Here is a 22066-nt window from a genome sequence, read left to right as displayed (position 1 = left end):
TAGCACAAGATGAGAAAATCAAGGCTTGGTCTCACCTGAAGAGACAGGGAATCCCTCGCCTCACTCATGATGTTTAAGCAAAAGAAACTAAATAAGCTGAAAGCACTTTTGAGCCTTTATTTGCAGCGTGTCATCTGAATGCTGCAGACAGGCAGCTCATGCAAAGGGCTGTGATCTCTGTCCCTGGGGATGAAAGCTCAGCATCTTTGGGAAAGTCCTATTCCATGGCACAGCAGCTTGGGAGGGAGGATACAGAAGGCAGTGAGAATGGTGTGTCTCTCACCCAAGCTGGTGGCTCCTTGACCTCTATCTTCACGTGGGCCTCTCTGTTCTTGTTCACAACGCCCATGAGAAGCTCAGCATCATGGCCCCTGATCAGAACCACAGGCTGACTCAGACCTCTGGGCTTTCTCAGCTGTAAAGAAACAAACACAGTGAGAGGGGGTCCAGAACAGCCTGAAACAAGATTTATCCCAGCCCCCCAGGCATATCTGGTTCTTCCTGATGCTTGCACACACTTTAGAGACTGACTGCTCCCCGAAACTTGTGCTATCCGTCTATGATGAAATCAGATGGAAGCTCCTCCTCTTTTGCCAACTCTTCAGGATGGCTTTCTTCATTTCCTCCAATGGTGCCTCCCCATACACAGCTGGACACTGCTCAGTGTCTCTTGTGCTCCTCTTTCAAGCCCCTGTGAAAAGTTCTTGGTCTCTCCTCTTCCATGTGGTAACTGCCAACAACACTGCCGAGTGCTGCCTTCACTACAGAAAAGCTTCCTCCTCTCTTCCTGTGAGACCCATCAGTGTTCCCTCTCCTCCCTCTGTGATCTGCAGGACATTCTGTTTGTTTCTGATCATACCGGCAGTTTTCCACCACGGTCCAGGCAGCCTGGCATGGGCTGGCTCAGCAAGTGTCCGTGTCTGCCCTCTCCTCCAGACTGACCTGAATCAGGGTGGCCATCTGACCTACTAACCACTTCCCATATCCTTACTGAGCAACCTCAGCATCACCTCATGGGCCTGCACTCACTGCTGCATTTCTCTGGCATCAGAAATTAAGTTGTAAGTGCATGAAAGAACCACAAGGGATGGATCCAGCGAGCAGGAGTCAGCCCAGAGTTTTGATAAGCTCAGGCACCAGCTTCCCTCTCTGTCCTCTTATCTAATGCTGGATGCTTTTCATTATCCCTTGATTATTTTGATGGGGAACCTATTTCTTTCCAGAGATGACGGCAGTATTGCTGGAAGAGACCTCTGGAGGTCTCTAAACCAATGTTAAACTTGCAGCAGGAGTATCACCAGCAGCAGAGCAGGGTGGCCATAACTTTGGCTTGAAAACTCAAGAAATCATCTTTCCCCTAAGGTACACCAGGGCTGTCTGTACTAGATGGGATGGCATAATCTGTGACTCCCCAAGAGGAAGCATCCAGCTCCTGGCAGAAAAGCTCGACTGACATGACAATGTCCTTTAAGAGCAGCAACGCGCTGTTCGCAAGCTGCTGGCCTGCTTATGCTGTGTGGAGATCTGGACAAGCCATGGAGTAAGCAAAAGAGAAAAGTGCTGTCTGTGTGCATGGATGAGCTGGGTAAGAGCTAACATTCAAAGCCAACCTGCAGTATCTTCCTGGGACCTCTCACTGCATGTTGGTGGCTGATGGGTCCAACCTGGGCAGATTTTGGCATGGGACAGGGTCACTGTGGTTTAGCTGATAATATCAATGGGGTTTATACCTGATCAGCAGCGCTTTCATCATCAGTAATGTCAAAAAGGATTGCACGGGCTCCACGCTCCCCCGCCAGCTTTGCCTGTCCAAAAGAACAGAAGCTTCAGTGGACATTTTGTATTGTACATCTGTATTAATGTCTACCATTTGGATATGTATCTGCCTCCCTGGCTCTTCACAGGAGAAGGAAGCACCTGCTGCTTAGATTGACAAAGTAGTTTACACCTTGATTTCTGTACTTGTGTTGAGCTGCACTGCCTGCTCTTTTTAGAGCTCTGTGGTTCATGGACGGTTTCTCCCTATAGTTGGGGAGGCAAATTAGTTGGTGGGCTTGCACCAACACCAAATTCCCCAGCCGTCTGTGCCATGTGCCCCTTTGCTTCAGAGCTGGATTTGCAGCCCCATTAGCCCTGCTGACCACTACACAACCCTCCCATCCCAGGACAGCAGAAACCTCTGCAGGTCCCCACTTCTCACCATGGCTGCACCAGCCGTGGGCTGTGTATGACTGACTCCCGTACACACTGCTCTCCCTGGTCCCCATCCCCCACATTCATCAGGGAGAAGCTCAGGCGATGCCTGGGCTGCAGGTCTGGTCTAGGATTAGGAGTGGGATGGCTTTTCACAACCCACTGGTTGCTGCGGTTGGAGGAGGACAGTTTGAGACCCACCCAAATGAGTATTCACGCCACCCTAGTGAGGTCAAAGCACACTGCCTGGAGGACCTTGCGGGGTCACCCACATCCTCCCACCAAGCCTGTTGAGCCCTCCAGGCAGGCAGAGGCAGCCTCTTGTGAAAAGGAGACTGGAACGGAACGTGAACAAAGTGCAGGGCTGGGCCGCTGTTACTCATGCGGAGCCCTTTGATCTGCGCGTCCCCGAGCGCCTGTGCAAACAGGAAGCTGCCGGAGCTGCTGCAGCAGTTTACCCGCTGCATTGCCAAACCCCAGCTCAGGGGCCAGAGGTCAGTGCCGCCGCTTCCCAGCTGCAGTATCAAACGCAGGGCACTGGCTGAGTGAAGGGAAGGGGCATTCCTGGCACAGCAAGCAACGGCACAGCAGGTTCAGCTCCATCCCTTGCTCACAGGTGCTGGTCACCTCCACGCACCTTGTGGGGGGAGAAGCTGGGTGCCTGGCTCTGGGGACAGGGATGAGGATGTGAATGGAGGTGCAGATAGTCGGGAAGACCATGGAGGCAGGGCTGAATGCTCTGAGTTGCTAATAGTATTTGACACTCTTGGGTTTGGTATACCAGATGAGGAAGCTGGAAAAGTGGGATCAGAGGCTCAGGGCAGGGATCAGAGACTGGGGTCCTGCCTGGGATCAAAGAAGCCTCAGCGTTTGCCAGCACCGAAGAAGAAACAGGACTTTCAGGTAGTGACTTCCACCCATTGGAGCCAGTCAAGCTTTGATGAACAATGAACAGCTCTACAAAGATTTTATCCTGCTAAAGACACCGATGATAGGGAAACAAGCAACTGAGCCTGGACAAGCGACTCTTCCCAACATCCTTCTGACTCCTGTTGCAAAGGACACAACTTTTGTTCAAGCTATTCACAACCTGTTTGCTGCAATCATTTTCTGAGTGCTTGTTGTCTTCGCATCGGATCTCTTCAGCCACATGGCATAGCTGACCTCCCTTTATGAGGACTGAAACACTTTTGGTGCAAATATGTATTTACAGAATGATTTAGGAGGTTTCAGCAGTCTGTCAACCAGACTTGCAATCAAAAATACACCAAAAAAATGACAAATGATGCATCAGAAAGAAAAATAAATCCCTTTGAATTGATTCCAGAGGTATTTTCCACGCCTTCCTCTCCCCTTGCAGACCAAACACCTTCCCTACTGGTTTTAGCTTTGGATGCTGAAGCAGTGCTAGAATTTAAGAGAGGAGAAGCAGAAAAGTGCATCAGGTGGCTGGTGGAGTTATCCTCATGCTGGGCTGGATGGGGTTGTTGGTATGCACTGCTTGGTTGGGTGACAGCTAAAGCAGAGGTTATGATAACACATTGCATGTGGCTATTTTTATCATCATTGATATAGTGCTGCAATTCAACACGCAAAGCTCTACCGCAAGAAACACGTGCCAAGAAAACAAGCCTCCTGCTCCAGCGAACGACAGGACATCCCACAGCTACATCCCTGCTCTTGAGGAGAAGCGTTGTCCAGAGATTTTGGGGAAGAGATGTTGATGTATGATGTTGGAGGGAAGGAGCTTGGCAGAGGCTTCAGGAGGATGGAGAAGCAGTGAGACAGCAATTGCAGGGGGATGGAGGAACCAAGGTACAAGGCAGGGCCTGGTGATGTGGCCAGCTTAAGGAGCATCTGACTGTATTTCATGGCTAAACTAGTCCTCTCTGGGGGGAGAAGAGCTGTGAGCCTCCCTGGGTGAGATCATGGAGCAGGAATACCCGCAGGCAGGATGGCAACCAATGTCATATTCAGCTGGATCTCAAAATCCAGTGTTGGATTCAGCTCTGGTAACAAAGCAATGATGACTAAAGGCCAGTGAACTGTCACTCTGTCAAGTCATGAGCATGGCAATGAACTGAGGGGTTTATTTGCTTTGAGGGGGTCAGTGGTCCTGGAGAAGGGATCAAGGATAGTGAGGATGACCACAGTGCAGCAATGCACCATGTCTTGTCCTCCCTGTGCAGACCTTCCTCAGAAAACCCCTGGACTCAGTAACACGCTAGTACTTCCAGTACGGTGATCACAGACTTAAAGATTAAGGACGAAACTAGCAAAACAGTTTTTAAACCTTTTAGGTTCTTAAGTGGAAGATGAGTCTTTGAAACTGCTCCTTCCTCCCGTTCAAGATCCTCCACAGTAGCTGCACTGACCAAACCAACCATTGCTGCCCCAGCATCCTCCCCTGTGAGATATGGCAGCCTGGGATCACTATACCAAGATGGCCACGTCTGGATGGACATGAGAGAGTTGGAGTAACTAGCTGTGCTCCCTAAGGCACCTGCAGACCCCTTGCTCTCATGTCTATCACAAGCTGCACTGGAAGCCCTTGGGTTCACTCTTTATCCCACCATCCTTGTGCATCACTAACACCCACAGGTGGGACCAGGCCATTTTCCAGATGCGGGGCAACTGATAGGAGGTGGGTAACTCCAGCACACTGGCTTGTGCTAACAGCTGGCATCAGGTCCAGAGCAGCAGCAAACCAAACTTAGGCTTCCACCCTGGTCCAGAAAGGGATAGGCATTGCTGCCTGGCTGCCCATACAGCTTGGGGGAAGCAGTGCCAAGGTGGCAAATCCATCACAGCATCACATCCCTTTCCTTGTTTTTGTTGCCACAGCATCTTCAAAAAAAACCTGCTGTGCAGGAACAACTGCTTGGTACAAGTTTTGCCTGTCCTCTTCAGCCAGGCTGCAGGGAGGACAGAAAAGGACCCTGTCCCCATCCCCAGCATGGCACTACCCGCAGAAAACAGAAAGAAGGGCGGCACCACCTGAATGCAATCCAGATAAAGCCAAAAAGAGCTAAAGAAGGTTTTTTTAATGTTTGTACAGTGCTTGTGGAAAATAACACAACATTTAGTACAGAGACAATAAAAGGATGCAGTGAACCACTGAAGAAAAAGCTAATGTTAGCCTTACCCATGCGACTTTATCAGAGACACAAAGATTTTAAGGCTTAAAATGACCCTCGTTCCTACCTGACTTCCTTATTACCAGAGAATTGTACCAGTGACCTCAGCTTTTGACACAGTAACTGCTGTTTCACTAAGGTACCTCTCTCACAGGAGACCTGATGCAAAGATCTCCAAGATCTCCCATCCCTTTGTAGGGTGGATGGTGGCTCGTGCTGTTAAGGAGTCATGTCCCACTGCTAGTTCATCTGGTTTGCGTTTGTCTGAATTGCTCAGCACTAATTCTTCACGTGCCTTGTCCAGTGAAGTATTACAGTATTTTTTTCAAAGACAGGATCACAGAAGATGTTTTCTGTGTCCATGTTTTCCCACAGGACAGAGGATACTGGGAAACACAAATTCCCCCAACAGGCCGTCAAGCAAGGGGAGGCTGCAAAACAGGAGGGGCATGAGGCTGCCAGGCAGTAAAGTGTGCAGGATGCTGGGGAAAGGTCTGAGCTGTCCTAGAGCAGTCAGGTTAGGGAAAACTCCACAACTTTTACAAAGGCAGGCAGTCCAAAAAATAAGGAGGGATGGGTGTTGCCAGACTGGGGATGTCTGGCACAGTGTCTCTCCCAAAGGACCCCTTTTGCCAAGGACCCTGCTCTGTCCTTGTCCTTTTCTCCACTTTCCAACAGCTCTTTCCTACCCCGCCACCTCCTCCTGCTCTCAACTCTTTCCTGCATCATGGGTTTCACTTCCCAGATTGGTGCCATTGGGGGCATTTTTGCACCTACCTTGTTAGCCAGTGACAGGCAAGGGTTGGGATCCCGATCCGGCTGTTCAAGCTTGACAATGGTGATGAATCCTGATTCGGTGTGTTCATCCTCACTGGTGTTGCACAGGGACAGCGGGTGGGACTGCAGGACAAAAGCAAAGGGAAACTCAGATCCTGGGGCTCAGCACTGCAAAGGGTGGCTCAAGCCCACCGCAAACACTGCCTTAAGGACCTGCCCAGAGGGTATAGGACACCCCTGTGGTGGGCATCACCACCTCTGCTACATCCCATGGCCCAGTCTGAGTGTCAGTGAGGCTTTGAACACCACAAGAAGCAAATCACTGTCAGTGTTCTGGTCCACCAGGAAAATGTCCCAGAGAAAGGTGGAGTTTCTACCTTTCTGGTGGCTGCACTCAGGTCTGACTTTGTCCCAGTCACAGACACGGAAAGCCAGAGCAGCCTGTGAGACCACAGCCCTTGACTACTGGGACAAAGCGTCCCAACAGCACAGGCCCTGGTGCTGCAAGGACTGCCAGCATCCTCAGGCTGCAGGACTCTCTGCCTGCAGCCAGCTTGCTCCCTGCCAGCCCTCTGGGGGACCACAACAAAAGCAAACTTCTTATGCCCTCAAAGATTCAGCAATTCTTGTTTCTCAGCCACCAAACTCAACAACTTTATGAAAATTTGCAAAGGAGAAGCCAAAGGAAGGAGTCAAAAAACCTGAAACCTGGTAGAGAAGTACCAGGAATGAGAAGGGAGAGGAAAAGATCCCAGTAACCACATCCCCAGTGAGTCCTGGAAAAATGTTCATCAGCTTGAGCCAACGGCTGGCAGCGGGGAGCTGAGACGGGACAGGGTGGAGGCACCGGGTCTGGGTACACACCTCTGCAGAACATCCCACAGAAGGGGATACGGTATGCCCAGCGTGTTACAGGGACACAAGCTGTGGAGCTCACTCCTATCAGTGGCACTCCGTTTGGATTTCGGTGGTCAAGTTCACTGGTGGTGAGCCTGTCCTGCCACTGGGGCAGAGCTCGGACGGGCAGTACCTGCTGCCAATGGCTGCACCTCATTCCTGTGCGTTCACCACCATGATAACATCCACTGAGCACTGCTCTGATCCCTGCCTGGAAAGTGTGTAATTGCCTCTGATTTTCCAGTCTAGCAGTGGAGTGACAATGGTCTTGTGCTGGGTGGCAGGAGGTTGAAGGAAACTGCAATTCAGCTGTTGGTTCCCTCTTGGGAGTCTCATCCAAGATGAGCCCCCCCCCAGCTCTTCTATAAAAGCCATCTGGCCTCCTCCTCTGTGACTACATTGTGGTGTATGATGCACACAGGTTATGGTATAGAAAAGCCTGTAAATACTAAAGTTGCTGGACAGCTTTTGTTACTGCATTGGTGTGTGGAAGTGTGGGAAACAAGCAAGCAAGTTCAACATTATAAACCAGGAGGATTAAGGCAGGCTTTGTATCTGGTGTCCATCCAGAAGCATGCCCAGAAGCCTTGCCTACCCTGCAGGTAATCCTGCAACAGCATCCCAGTGCTGTGAAAAAAAAGGCTGTTGTCTTGGCAGATTTAAAAACAGGGGGAGGAATTGTCAGAGCAGCCCAGGGACACCCCTTGCTCTCCATCCACACTTGGCCATGCCCATGCTGCCCCAGGACCTGCGAGGCAGCGTTGCTCCCATCCTCAGGCATGGACCTGGGGCATGCAGAGATGTGGGCTCACCCCTCAGCACACGGCTGGCAGGAGCTGGGGAACGGGGCAGGCTGGGAAACAGCCAGATGATGTTTCCTCCTCCCTGCCAGCTGCTTATTGCAGAAATCCAGCTGTGGGGGAGAGGGAGAATGGGTCTCATTTCACCTAACTTCAGACATGCCCATGTCACCTTTTAATGTCTGAGCAGGTCACAGGAACAAGTCCTTCCAGGAAGCACGACTCACCCGGGCTTTTTTTAGTCAAGTCCTTCAGGAGATGCACCGTGCCCATTTCTCCCTGCCGACAATAAAGGAGTGTAGGCGATTTTCTCAGATGCAGCCAGATGTATGGAAGCCTTCAAAAACTCAAGGAGACAAGCAGCACATCCCCTCACTGCAAAATGTCCTCGTTGGCTGTCCTGGGCACAGGGAGAGGAGAGCTCTGCCTGTCAGAGCCTCTGCAGCCAGAGAGGTCGGAGTGGACTGCGCTAAAGCTGGCTGGGTCTGCGTCTTCGGAGCTGGTCCAGGTGCCGGCTGGACCACCCTGCCCCGCATCTCCCCGCCAGCTCAGAGCCACCGTCCCCGGGGCCAAGAGACGCCGGTCTTCACCCCAACTCCGGGGCTGCAACAGGAGCTGCCACCGCTTGGTGGGGCTCTTGGCCGGATCCTGCCCCTCCCCGCCGAGCTCACAGGCGGAGCCCGGCGGGGGGCTGCGGGGCATCCACCGGGGAGCTGCTCCAGGGCCGCTCCTCTCCCTTCTGCGGTCCCCCCGGAGCCCGGCAGGAGCCTGGTGGAGGCTCCTGCCGGGGACCACAGCTCCGTTATCCCCCATCCCCGAGCAGCCCCCCATGCTGGCTGCCCTCCTGCGCCTACGCTGACCCCGCAGGCATCGGAGTTTCCCCAGGAGGGTAATTTGCAGATGTTGCCCCTTTGATCGCACGGTTAGAAAAGTGCGAGGCACGCTGCTGGCAGTCATAGGGGTGGTTTTGTGCAGCCCGTGCTGTGATACAACCCGGCACTAATTCCAAATGCACAAGCACCCCAACACTACAAAATCAGAAGGCACTACAAAATCGTTGTAGCACTAAGTCTTGGGCTACAAAACAAGAATAGGGCTTACAAAACCATGAAAGCGAGTTAAAATGGTGAGGATTAAAAAAAAAAAAAACAAAACCAAAAAACACAACAACAAACCCACAACCACAGACATTTGCAAATTGCCTAGATTTTGAGGTAGGTAACACCTACGGTCACAAGGGCATAAAGAAATCAAACCCCAGACTCTCACCTAACCTTCAGGAGCTCAGAGACTGAGGTGTAAGAGATGGCATCATGAGTATGAGCTAAGACATAACCTGCTATGCTTTAAAATACTGCACAGGGTAGTTCAGCACTGATGAACTGCTGCGTGCCTTTGACTGGCAGTCCCTCATCCATCTTTCTCTTGGGGTCTTCCTCTTTAATCCATAGTGGTATTAGAAGAAAAATGTCAAAATGCTATCTAATTTAGACTTCAGACTTAAAGACACTAGAGAGAGTGCAATTGTACCAAGCCAAGCACCATAAACTCTAGAAATTCAGGTTTCCGGGGAAGCAATCCAATCTGTTATGCCTTGGGAGCACTCAGGGAAGGCTCCCAAATAACCCCGTGCTTCACCTGAGCAACAACAGGTACTGCCCCCACCAAGACCAGCATGGCATTGAAGTGCTTGTGATCCCGATGGCTTTAACAGGCAATGTCATTACTTTTACATTTTGTTTGCTTGACTGGGAGTTCTCCAGTTTTGGTTAATGTATCATTTTAATAATCGCAGAAAAACATAAAACAGGAAATGCAAAGAGCATGTCTTGTGATACTTCTAATAATTCAGAGATAACCTTCCGGCTAGCGTTATCGTGCCTTCACTGGGTTGCTCCCAGAGCCTGAAGAAGCCCAGGCTGCTGGCACTGGGGAAGAAGTCGCACCTCCCAGCACTGCTTGGAACTGTGTCCAACAGCTGTGGGTGGGAATGGCTTGGGGTGCTGTGGCATTCCTGGGGCAGTGACTCTACAAGGCAAGGGACAGTCCTGCGTGCTGAGCACGGAGCAGCCTCTCTGTGACGAGGATGGCCGGTCCTGATTGCAGCATTAATGATAAACACTGGGAATACGAGCAACAAGCTAAGCTTCTGCAGCTCCAAATGAGCGTGGGGAGCATATATAACACGCTGGCAGCTGTTCTGGAGGGGGACCCAGTTGGTAAATCTGGAGAAGACCTGCTGATGAATGCACCAAAACCTTCCCTTTGATTTTCTATTAAGACTGGGTACTGTGGTCTTTTCCTCTTTCCCTCTGGGATGCCCATCCTCCCTGGCCAAGCAAGGGTCCTTTGCCTCGGGCATTCCTGCCAGGGCACAACTGTACCCACAAAGGACAGGCAAAATCCAGTCACTGGAGAGAGGAGGTACGTTCATATCCAAAATCAAAGAGGTCTTGTGCATGTTGCCTAAATCCCACCTATGGTCCTGAACCAGCACTCCCTGCTGCTGGGGACTCCTGGTCATCAGAAGGGCCTTGATGGGCATTATGCTGGATCCTGCAGTGCTGCCCCAGCTGGGGCTTCCCTGTTTAAAGCCACATTGATGCTCTGCCAGACCCTTCTCCCACAACGATTCCTGCCTGGCTCTATGCTGCTGGGATCCCAGAGGTGGGGTTGGGATTAGGGTCAGGGATTAGGGACAGGGTTTGGACCTGGTCTTGGTCAATTCAGCCCTGCCAGCTCTGCCCATACCCTGGCTCACGCACTGTCAATCAGACCTGTGAAACTCCTGGCTTTGTCACTCCCTCTCTCCATGTCACCACATCCCTCCTGTCAGCCCTTCAACAGGATGCAGAGCTCCTCTGCATCCCTAGGTGCTTGCTACCACTTTTTTTTCCCTGTTTCTTACCCTACGGCATCTCCTTCTTTTCCACCTTTTCTGTCCACACCACCTCTCCTAAAATACTTTCTCTTTTCTAACTTATCCTTGCCATCTTTCCTGCTTTATTCCTACTAGACCCGCTATCTCCACACCAACCTGTCCCTCCCACCGTGCCAGCATGACTCACAGGTTGTACTGAGCAGCCAGGAGCTCCCCTGCAGAAATGGAGGGGACATGGAAAGGACCCAGGAAAGCCAGGCATAGAGAGGTGCTCAATTCTCACTTGGGGGCTTCATTTATAAAACAGTAGAAAAAAAAGATGACCCTGAGAGGTCATCTAGCCCACATTGCTGCCTGAAGGCAGGATCAGCCAGACCTAAAACATTCCTCAGAGACACTCGCTCGACCTGTTTTTGAGACCTCCAAAAAGGGAGACTCCTCACCCACTCCAGGGCTGCCTTCTCCTTGACACCAGAACGTATTTTCTAATACCACATCTGAATCAATTTTGCTGCAGTCTAAGCCCATTAATTCTCACTGAATCAGCTATGCCCACGGAAAAGGGATTATCCGCCTTTTTTTTTTTTCCAAGAACCATTTAAATATTTCTGTTCACAAAAGAGTCTTTAGGGACAAGGGCTGAAAAAGGACTCAAAGAAGCAAAGTCCCTGACAGCCTCAGTTTTCTCTGTAAGGGAACACAGAGTACTTCATACCCTTCCTTCATGGGGGATGAGTCAAAAGGATTGATTTGAAGTGCAGTAAAAATTTTATTATCAACCAGTAAAAGGTTGGCATGGACAAGAGAGGAAAAGAACAGGACAAGAGAGTGTTCACCAAAGGGCTCTAGAAAAACTGTGGACTAAACTGGTGAACTGTTAACACCAACATATAACTCATCACTGAATTGACCACATTACCAGAAAAATTGTAGGTAGCAAATACCAAGCTGAATTTGAAGAAGTTGAGAGCAATGCAGGGAATGGCAAATCGATACTCCTGACTTCCCTGTCAAAAAAAAAAAGTAAAAAACCAGCATAATGAAGAGATGGGAAGAACTAACAGTGCTCTGGAAAAGGAGAGTGATGCTTCACAGACCCACAGGGTTCCTCAAAGCAGTCAGCAAGTGTGGGAATAAAAGTAGTTCAGTTAATGCCATACTCCTCGTCTGTTTTCCTACAAGGTCAAGGCTATGGAAGATGACAGAATATCATGCAGTACTACCCAGGGTCATTCCAGAACTAAGAAGAGAAAAAAAAGCAGGTCAGCCTTTACAATGGAGTGAACTTACCAGGACAGTCCCAGAAGTAAACTGTGTTGTCCAAATATTCACAAAGACTTGGAAAATGAGAGTAATGGTGAAGTGGATGAGTTTTTCAGTAATACATAAATATTCAAGTTGGTAAATATTAAAACTGGCTGCAAATCATGATACTGAGTGATGGACTGATAAAAGATGTTAAAAAATGCAAATATGAAAAAACATATCTAGCTATTGTACACAGGGATGAGCTCTAGGTTAGCTGTTAATGAACAGGAAATATCTTGGAGTCACTGTGGGGAGTTTTATGGAAACCGTTGTTGAATCACCAAAAGCAGTCAAAAGGCAAACAGACAGTTAGGTATTACTGTAAAAAATAAATTAAAAACAGAAAATCTACTAGATAAAGCTGCAGTGTGTCAACATCTTGAATATTACAAGAAGCCCTGCTCACTCCATCTTAAAGAGACAGCACTATTTCTGTACAAGAGATTAAGTGAACAAGAATTCTCCAGCTTATGGGATATGTTAGAGCTACATAAAATCATTAAAAATATGGAGAATTCATGGAACAAAAGACCACGAAGAGCTGTTAAGTGCAAAGATGCGGATGCCAGACCTGGCTCAGGCCATCACTGAGCACAGCCTGCCAGCAGCCAGGGAGCTGCAGAGGAGCATCACTTGGTATTCACCTGTTCCCTGCACATTTTGGGGCTGCACAGGGAAAGTGCAGATATGGGGGTTCTGCCCCGGGTCTGGTGAACCCGTGTGGGCACTCACCAGGCAGCACCACGGGCTGCACACTCACCCCCCTGCTGGAAGACTTTTGCCACAAATATTTGGGCTAGAAACCAAATATTAGAATAAAGCTGAGATTATGGTCAGCACCAGAGAGCCAGGAAGGCTTCTTCCACCCTGTGGGCTCTTGCAGAACATTAGCAGAGCCAGCTGCTGCCTTACCTATGAGGGACAGCTGTGTGACTTCTGGTTGTGACCCAGCACCAGTTCTCCTGTCCTCCCCCTCACAGGCATGCCAGCAGGTTGAATCCCACACAAGACTTGGAGGGAATAGTCAAGCATGCAGGGCCAGGACAAACATGCAATGATTTTGTTAAGGACAGCAAGCCCCTCCACCCCCGCAGCTGCAGCTCATGCCAGGAGCATTTTGCATGCGCCACTGGTGCCACAGTCTGCAGTGGATGGAAATGCCTTGTTGGAAAAGCTCCTTCACAGGTGAGCTACATGACAAAACAGAAAGAATCGGGGCAGCAGCGAGGAGATAAGCAAGGAGCCTAAAGCACAGCAAACAGTGGCCTTTTGAGGGTACACAGCACCTCGGGCATCACCGTGCCATGTCTCCTTCTTGTTCAGAGATGTTCACTCCCCACTGACCTGCTTGCTTCACCCAGTTGTGCCATGTCACTGTCACAGAGCATGAGCTCGTGAGGGCAGAATACGGGCATTTCTATATTTGTGGATATCAATGTCTGGCTCAATACACCCTCTTCCCTGCTAGAAGTCTGTCAGTGAGGCTCTGAGCTAAATAAATGATATTACTTCATAGGCTTCAAAAGCACAAGCAGAAGTGCTCTACTACCCTCCTCCCCATCTTTGCTGCTAACACTGGCCTTGCTGTGAGAATTACTGGGCAAGATCCTCTGTTGGTGTCTATCAGGAGGTGGAGACAGGGAACCAGCAATAGGATTGCCGTAGGAAGGAGCAGGGCAGATGTACCAGCTCTGAAAGCCAGATGTGCACCTGCATGGTGCATCTCCCAGAAGTGTCAGAGCACAGACACTGTCACAACTGCTGGCACCAGGGAAACCTCCGGGGACCTCTGCATGGCCAGGGTGGAACAGGGTATGTGCACTTCCCCTGTCTTCTCAGTTACACGCTGTGTCACTGAAGCACTGACGGCCCTTAGCACGCTCAGTCTGCGATGCGGGGCAGTGCTGTGCTTCCATGGCACAGGGCAAGCCTGAAAAATGCTCCTGCCAGCTACGCTGCCCTGCTGGGACACCCCAGTCACCAGATCCTCCTCCTCCCGTCTCCCCCAGCCCTCACGCTGCATGAACGTCTTTATTCCTGTATAACAGAGGCTCTTCCCAGTTTATCTTAACCCTTCAGCTCTATCAGCTCAACAGAGCTCTTACACCAAGATCACTCTGCTATGTAGCTGTCACTCTACTCACAGACACAGCAGCAGGAATGAGGGGACGCTACTAAAGGTACAGGAGATGCTGCCAGGAAGCTGGCATGCAGCTACAGCAGAGCTGAAAAGTGCTGTGGGAAGCTGCTGGAAGGACATAGGAGAATGAGGAGGGATGAGATGGGGAGATGAAGTGGATGTTAACCGCAAAGAAGATGGAAATGGCTGGTTGGAAAAGGAAGAGAATGGCAGAGTGTCAAGGGGCCTGAGGAAAAATTGCCGCTTCCATGACTCCTGGGCATGAAGGTTAGCCATCAGGATATGGGGCTTTTTAATTTACCTGCATAAAGTTTCAAGAGCTGTTATAACAGCAAACACACCTTACCCACATGTGAGTCACAGACAAACACATTCACTGATAACAAACACATTATTCTTAGAGAGACTCAGGTCCTACCTCAATGTGCGAATAGCTCAGACAACCATCGGAGTCCCCTGAAGGCATGGCAAGAGGTGGGAGAAGAGACAAAGGATCTACAAGCTGCCAATGAAATACTCCTGTGCTTGTTCCCTTAGGAGTGCTCATGAGCTTCACTATCTTTGGCCTGTCTCAAGGGTCAGCAGTGCCCAAGGGTTTGATACAACAAATCAGTCCCTAATCAATAACTGCATCTCCTCCTTTTCATTACAAAGCTGGTGAGTAACAAAGAGAAGTGCTGAACCCCAAGAGGGATGTTTATTTGATTATCATATGTGCAGGATTAGATGGTTTAGGTGAGTCACTATGTCTGGATCTTTTCCGCCTAATTGCACAAGCATGGCCATGGTGTTGGAGAAAACGCTCGCTACACACCTCACTGTCCTACTGAGAGCTCTGCTGAAGTCTGCTCTCCTATGGACAGAGAGGTCACACACAGGGGAAGCAAGTGTCACTTCTTCTAGCACAGCCACCGTGATGACAGTATGGGCCAACAATGAAATTTTTGGCAAAGTTTCATCATGACGTCTGGTTAAACTCTCTCTCTGGTCCACACATCCATTTTGGAATATCAAAGGCAAAGGGAGGCTCTCTGGTCAGCCCTGACTCACACCACTAAATGAAAGTAAAGGCAAGCTGGCCCAAGTCATGGGAGAACAGCTCACAGTCCTGCTGCCTTCAAGCACACTGCAAGCAGTCTGGATTCAAAACCCAATGAACAGCATCCAACCCATGTTAACCTGCTCACCTCATACACCTTAGAGGGCTCAACTTGTCCTCACTCTGGGGGACAATGCCCCTGGCAATTTCCATACTTCAAGGCCCTCTTACACAATGACCTTCTGCACTGTGCTGACAGTGGTTTGGAGGTTAAAACTATTCCACAAAACTCATGCAAGTCTTGCCCCTCAGCAACAGCTCAAAGCACTGACAAAACCCAAGCTGTGCAGACAGCACGGCAGCCCAGTGGCATCCTTCCTACCACTCAAAGCACAAAGCTGTATTGTCACTTGGGACCAACTTAGGGGTGGCACAGACATATGAGGTCTTCCACAACCGATATGTCAAGCACCTTTATAGGAGACAGCTCTGACCCTAAAAGCAACTCTGCAGTGATGGGCCAGATACAAAGACTCATCCAAACCCAGATCACTTTACCACAGAGACTGGAGTATCACTTCCTCAACCAGCAAATTTCTACAGTGGGTTTCAAAGTTAAAGCCTTGAAAATGGATGCCAGAAAGAGCATTCTTGCTTTTCTAGAAAGGAGATAACAGATCTAGAAGAGCAAAGACTGACAAGGAAATTCTCCTTGGGGCAGATTATGCCATAATTGCTTCTGAAGCGTCACACATCTCCAGGAGGGCTGAGCTGCTCCTTGAAGGAGACCATAGGGCTCTTCCAAGGTTGACGTGGACTAGGGAATCCTCTAGGACTCTTCAGAAGATGAAGCTCAGCAGCAGTGTTGCCTCCACCATTGCTTGGAGATTGCAGGGCCTTGACGTGGACCTGAACCACCAATATGGCCATTCAGCAATGTTCCAGGGAAGCCTTGTCTCGTCACAAGGGAAATATGGGCATTTGTCACGATTGCACATAAACCTGTGCTAACCAGGGAAAAGCTGCAGGCTTTGGGCATGGGCTGGAGGAGTCACCCCTGCTGAGCCTTCCCGGCTGGCGCTGCGCCCCAGGGGGAACATTGCCTGATCCCCTCCCCTTTGAATATCTCTGGGCTCCACTGCCTCAGCCAGGTGCAGAACAAAAGGAAACTAATGATTTAGTTATTGCTTCAGCGCCGAAGGTTTGAAGGTCAGCCATTCAGTGCGGCGCTCATTGTATGACCAAGCACTGCCTGCACTGCCTGCCCTGCCTGCAGACCTGCAGCTAGTCGGCTCAGCAGGGGCAGTACTGTACGGCTGGCTTCTGAGCGGGGAGATGAAAGGCTTTTCCCTAATGTAATAACTGACGGCCTCTTCAGTGCCGTTTGAACTGTTTACAGACTGAGTTAACGATTACAGGCAATGTGTACCTTGGCTGCTGCCCAAAATTCTTACCCGCCCATCAGATATTATCAAAGAGCCCTTCACTGCTGGCCTGGAGTCCTTCCAAAGCACAGCGCCAAAATGCCGGCGTAGAGGAGGGGCCTTCGGCGCTCGATCATGAAACCCAAGCTAAGAAGTCACAGATCTGCTCTGGTGAGGTGTCCTGCGGACCCGCTGCCAAGTCACGTAGAGACATGGGAACACCCAAGAGATTCCTAAAGCCCCTTGTGCCCCATGGGTCCATGCAGGGTGGGCTCTTCCCTGCAGGACATCATCTAGGGCTTTGCTTGTGCTGGCTTCCAGACTTCATTAGATGACACCACACAGCCCACAAGCTCTGGCTGTCCAGGTTTCCCTCCCTGCATGAGGTCGCTGCCATCCATACCTCGTTCTTTACGTGTAGCTTGGGTGGTTGTTAATGCTGGTGGTTACACAGCTTAAAGCTACTCCTGCCAAAAACGTTTCCAACACCCTCATGCCTAAGATTGTGGACAAGAACAAACCAGGTGGTGGGAGATTAGATAAAATCACTTCCATTGTTATTTGTAGCTGGAAAAATGCAGGTGTAGGTATAAGGTCTGGCTAGATTTGGGTTAGAAAACAAGCCCCAGCTCTCTGGGGCAAACTGCACCAAGTCTGGAAATCCCATTGAAAAGAAGGAATGAAATCAAGAACTGGCAAGCTGCTCTAATTACAGCTGAGTAACACAGAGCCACATTCAAGCAGCACTGAGGCTACAGAGCAAACTACTTCCGAGGCAGGAAATACCGCAGCTGCAGAGGACGGCTCCATCCTACCGACACTCCTGCACCCGCAGAAACCTGGGGAGGCTCATTGAGAGCAGAAGCTAATCTCTACACTGTGCATTGCTCCTGGAAGTTTGTTGTCAGAGGCAACTTCCTAAATACAACTAGAAAAAAAATTTAAAATCACCATTTCAGATAGAAACATGCCTCATGGACCATCAGTCTGCCTTACCACTGAACTTTAGCCTGTAAAATGCTATTTAATACTGTTCACTAGACCATCTGCAGACCGAGCTACCATGGCGTCAAGGTATCCACAGAACATTGTTAAAAAACCTGTTTCAGTCCAGCCCAGGGTTTAAAACTCCCAGCTACACCAGCAACATGAACTGATGCATCCCATGCCTACCAGGAGGCTGGAGCAGTGCTAGTGTGCCACCATCCAAAAAAAAGCTCTTTGTAGAAAAGGCCAGATAATAAAAGTATGAAAATTTATGCTAACATTTTGCTCCTGTGTTCCCAAAACAAGGCATTTTGTCCTGCACAGAAAATGCAAAAGCATCTCTTTTGCAGGCTGACAAGAGATGGAGTTTCCAAGGGACGCTTTCCAGAGAAGGGCTGATACCTTCACGTGGTGCCAACTGTGTGCTTGAAATACGATGTATGTCAGCAGGTCCCAGGAATAAGGGCGAAGATTGAATAGCTAAAGGAATAAATTACTTACTTTTCAATCACATACCATACCAGCTTCCCATTGTTTTATTGCTCAGATGTAGGTTTTTTTAAATAGGTATGGGAAAGTGGTTGGTGAAGGACACAGGTATCTCTCTTGTTGGATGTTGTAGTATTGCCAGGAGACAAATGTAGATGCAGATATATTTGCTGTGATTTGGGTCAACAAAACTTGCTAGTACAGTGCAGTATACTACAAAAATTGGTTCCTCCTACGCTTACTTGCTAAGACATGAGTTCAGGCCCTCTGGGATCCACAATTCCCTGGCTGCTATCGATGACATCACTGACATCTAAGGAGCTGCAGGAATGCCGAGAATGCAGCTCCGGGCTCCTGGGGATGCTGAGCTCATCAGCTGCTACAGGAGGCACAAAAGATGGGGAGTCTGGGTCACAGTCCTGGCTCTTTTACCGCCTTCCCCTTCCAACGTACATGCATGTGCTCTTTTTAAGGCCACACAACGCATGGTCACACAAAGTTGCACCAGTTTAAACAGCAAAGTTGGAATTGTTTGAAAATTTATTTCACTGATGTCTTCAGATGCTGAGCAGAAATGAGAATTTTGGCACAGGCACATGGGGTCAGACGCAAAATTGATGTAACCCTGTGACCCGTCTCTCACAAGCCAGCAGAGATCACTCAAAGAGTGATCTTCCACTTTTTATATCTTTCCAGTGTCCTGCAGAAGCTGGGGAGTTACTGATCTGGAGGACGTATACAGAGCAGGGTGGTTAACAGCCTGAAAGATTTCACAAACATGCTTCGTTCCCTTTTTGCCCATTTATACTTTCTTCTGCAACATCCTCTGTAAATGAACTCCACAAAGGATTTCAGCTAAGTCAATAACTATTTTTTTTTGACTGAAGCTACTCTCACAGGACACTTCCAGTGGAATCTCTGTTAGCTCGGAGATGCACCTTTGATTATTACCATCCTTGCTGCATGTAACCAAGCTTGCATCCTGGGGAGTCCAGCAACTGAAGATATCACAGACTTTCAAAGAGCTGGGCTGGCACGCTGAAAGGAGCTTGAAGCAGGTAAGCACAAAACTCTTCCCCTTAGTTTCAGCCTGTTGGGAGGCTCTGAAGACTCCAGCATTCATCACCAAAGGGCATGTCTCCACGTGGAGGTTCTTAGGGACAAGGATGACACAGCTCTTGGCCCAGTACTCAAGAGGCTGAGGCCAAAAAGGTGAAGAAATTTCCGTTTTCAGCCACCTCTGCTGCAGTGTTCAGAGCAGCACGGAGCTGCAAATATGCAGATTCAAGGACAAATGGGGCAGAAAGTGAAATAACTTCCCTGCTCAACAGAATGTGATCCAATACAAGATTACCTATCCACTGTCTTTACTCAAGACCACCCAATAATCTGACCAAACGTTACTTTAAAATGGTACAGACCGACTGAGTTATAACAGCTTTTTTCGCTCTGCAAAACAGGAAGGGAGCCATTCACAGACCATTTGTTTGAGTCAGTGAAAGTAGGTTAGTTGTGACATCACCTCCACTGGAGGATCCAACTCTCATAAACCCGCGTCTCCTTGAGAGGGGACAGAGACCCAAAAGGAGGATGAGTGCCAGGATAACAAGGACATTTGGAGTCACAGTAGTTAGGACTAAAACAAGTTCAGAAAGGAGAAAAGCCCTTCTGCTTACAGGAGGGAAGTCTCTCTCTCTCATCTCTGGTTATTGCAGATTATGAGACATGATGAACGGAGCTGCCAGCCTGACACCTACCAATTCTGCTTTTTTTTCTGCTTTTTTCTTAACAATGACAGTGGTCCCTGCCAGAGAAAGACCACTGGAAAAGAGGGTCTAGCGCTGTCTAGAGCTCCTGATATGGCTGCTCAGTGATAAAACTACACCACATTTTGTAAAATCAGCAATCTACACCTTGGGTTGACTCATGCAGACTCCGGTTCCTAGGCTTGATTGCCTTTTCTCCTGGTTCTGAAAGGTGGAGGTGGTTGTTGCAATCACAGATTCTCCTTCTGTGTCTGCTGCTTTTGATCTTGCTGTGCTCCCCCTCACTGAGGCAGGATGTCTGATCAAGGGTTTATTACACAGCCATGCTGGCAGCACAGAGAATAGCTTTTTAATGTTGTAACTCATCCCTCCATGCCATAAGACGTCATACTTCAGAACTGATGGCCTGTGAAAATGGCAGGTGCCCATCTCCCAGGGAAGAAGAGAGCTTGTTCCCACAGCTCCCATCGCCAGGGCCATGCCTGGTGCACACAATATGAATTTGCAGCTCTCTTTGCAGAAAGTAAACTCTCCATATAGCTGCACCTTGCTGGCATTGATGTTACTACATGGAAACTGCTGTCCATTCATGATGGTCTGCAAACTCTGGAAGGGGCAATCCTTCGTTGCAGCTCAGTTGATTTCTCTCCCAGTACAATTCAGTTGATTTTCCCACCAATACTCCCTAACGTTACACTGAACAACGTGCGTTTACACTGCCCAATACACCAAGCCCTTGGTTTCCTCATGCAATCTGCACCACTGTCACTGTGTAAGGACAAAAAGACATTGTAGCCAAAACCTTAAAGCGTGCCAGAGCACTGCTTCGATGGTTTCTGTTGTATTAGGAATCAGTGCAGCACTTGAGAACACAGGGATAAATCATTAACAAGTCATTATTGTTCACAGGTGTTTTTGGCAGGAATCCACTGAGGTCAACTTGGACAAACTGCTGTGGGGTAGTGAGGGTGGTACTTTTCCTGGAGAAGCATTCAAATCCTCCTCTAATACCAAAAAATAGTCTGGAAGTGACCTTCTTTGTTGAATCTAATTGACATCAAGAGTGCCACAGCCCCTCCTTCCCGCTCTTCTTGGCCTGAGCTTTCTTCCCATGTCTCTGATCAAGTCCTTATGTCTGCAAAGTGCCTGCCATTCTTCTGGCACACACAAAATGACAGTGCTGTTAATCACGAGCACCCCTCACAGCATGGGCAAGCTAACAGCCCAAACAGTATTTCTCATTTACCAATCCTATAATCTCACAGCTCGCATCAATCACTTCTGCTACCAGGGTTTGGGGAATTCCCAAACACTGTTGCTTCTCCTAGAGATCTGTCCAAGGATGGCTGTTTCTCATTCTTTGGAAACCTGCAGAGATGCCACTTTTGTACAACTGTATCAATCATTCCTTCCATCCTCAGCAAAAATCATCATGTTAGTGGGCAATACAATGCTCTGCTCCTGCAGGGGCCATGTATGCGTGGGGAGGGTGTATGAATCCATACGCCATTTGCTCCCATGACCATCACTGCTGGCAGATAGCTGAGCAACCATTGAGAACCATGGTTGATATTCTGGAGGCTGATCTGTCCTCACAGCTTCTAGCACTGTCAGACACTCCAGCTCCATGAAACACTATGTATTCTTGTTGTCATTCAGTTTCCTGCTTCGGTGGCCAGCTGGCCACTGACCCCATTGCTATTTAGCTGTTGTAAATCAAGTGCCAAAGGACACTTTCAGAGCATCATGATGTGACAATCCCTCCGATTACGTGGATGTGTTTTAAAATTAAGATAAGTAAACAATTCTGACACAAACAGCTCAAAGGCTGTTGTGTGTTGTTCAGTGTGTGCTCCTGGCTAGAAGATGAACAACATGAAGATGGGGCTGCCTTTAAAGCCCTAAAAATGTCCTACAAAATGCCATGGACTCAGCCCAGCTGCTCAGATGGTTGTGTGTCCAGCCAGTTCTGGATGGCTTGGTGGTGATTTTTTTGCTAAGGAAAAGTACTTTCAACTTTGACATTTAAAAACTGCCTTTCGTAAGCACAAAAAAATTCCTTTCCAAACTCACCAGCTTCTGGACACATTCATGGAAGCCAAGAAAACCAGTCAAGCTCCTGAGCCCACTCTTCCATCTTTCTCTAAAAAATATTGACTCCACCACCACAGACCCAGGCAGGGACATTTGTACTGCAAAGGGAAGCAACAGCTGCTTTACAAAAGCCT

The 22066-nt window shown here is 49.1% G+C and overlaps 1 protein-coding gene across 1 annotated transcript in view; it reads right to left on the bottom strand.

Moving 5' to 3' along the window:
• RNF43 (ring finger protein 43) overlaps positions 1–22066 on the bottom strand; it is a 58494-nt gene that overhangs the window by 9999 nt on the left and 26429 nt on the right. The window contains exons 2-4 of the mRNA XM_075720059.1: positions 6108–6230; positions 1731–1805; positions 284–415 (exon numbers count right to left, since the gene is read on the bottom strand). Of these exons, the coding sequence (XP_075576174.1) occupies positions 284–415; positions 1731–1805; positions 6108–6230 (330 nt within the window). The remainder of the gene's footprint in view (positions 1–283; positions 416–1730; positions 1806–6107; positions 6231–22066) is intronic.

This window comes from Pelecanus crispus, chromosome 12 (assembly GCF_030463565.1).
Source record: "Pelecanus crispus isolate bPelCri1 chromosome 12, bPelCri1.pri, whole genome shotgun sequence".
In the NCBI taxonomy this organism is placed as follows: domain Eukaryota; kingdom Metazoa; phylum Chordata; class Aves; order Pelecaniformes; family Pelecanidae; genus Pelecanus; species Pelecanus crispus.
Note: the sequence above shows the minus strand (reverse complement) of the source record. Positions and strands in the feature narration are given on the sequence as shown.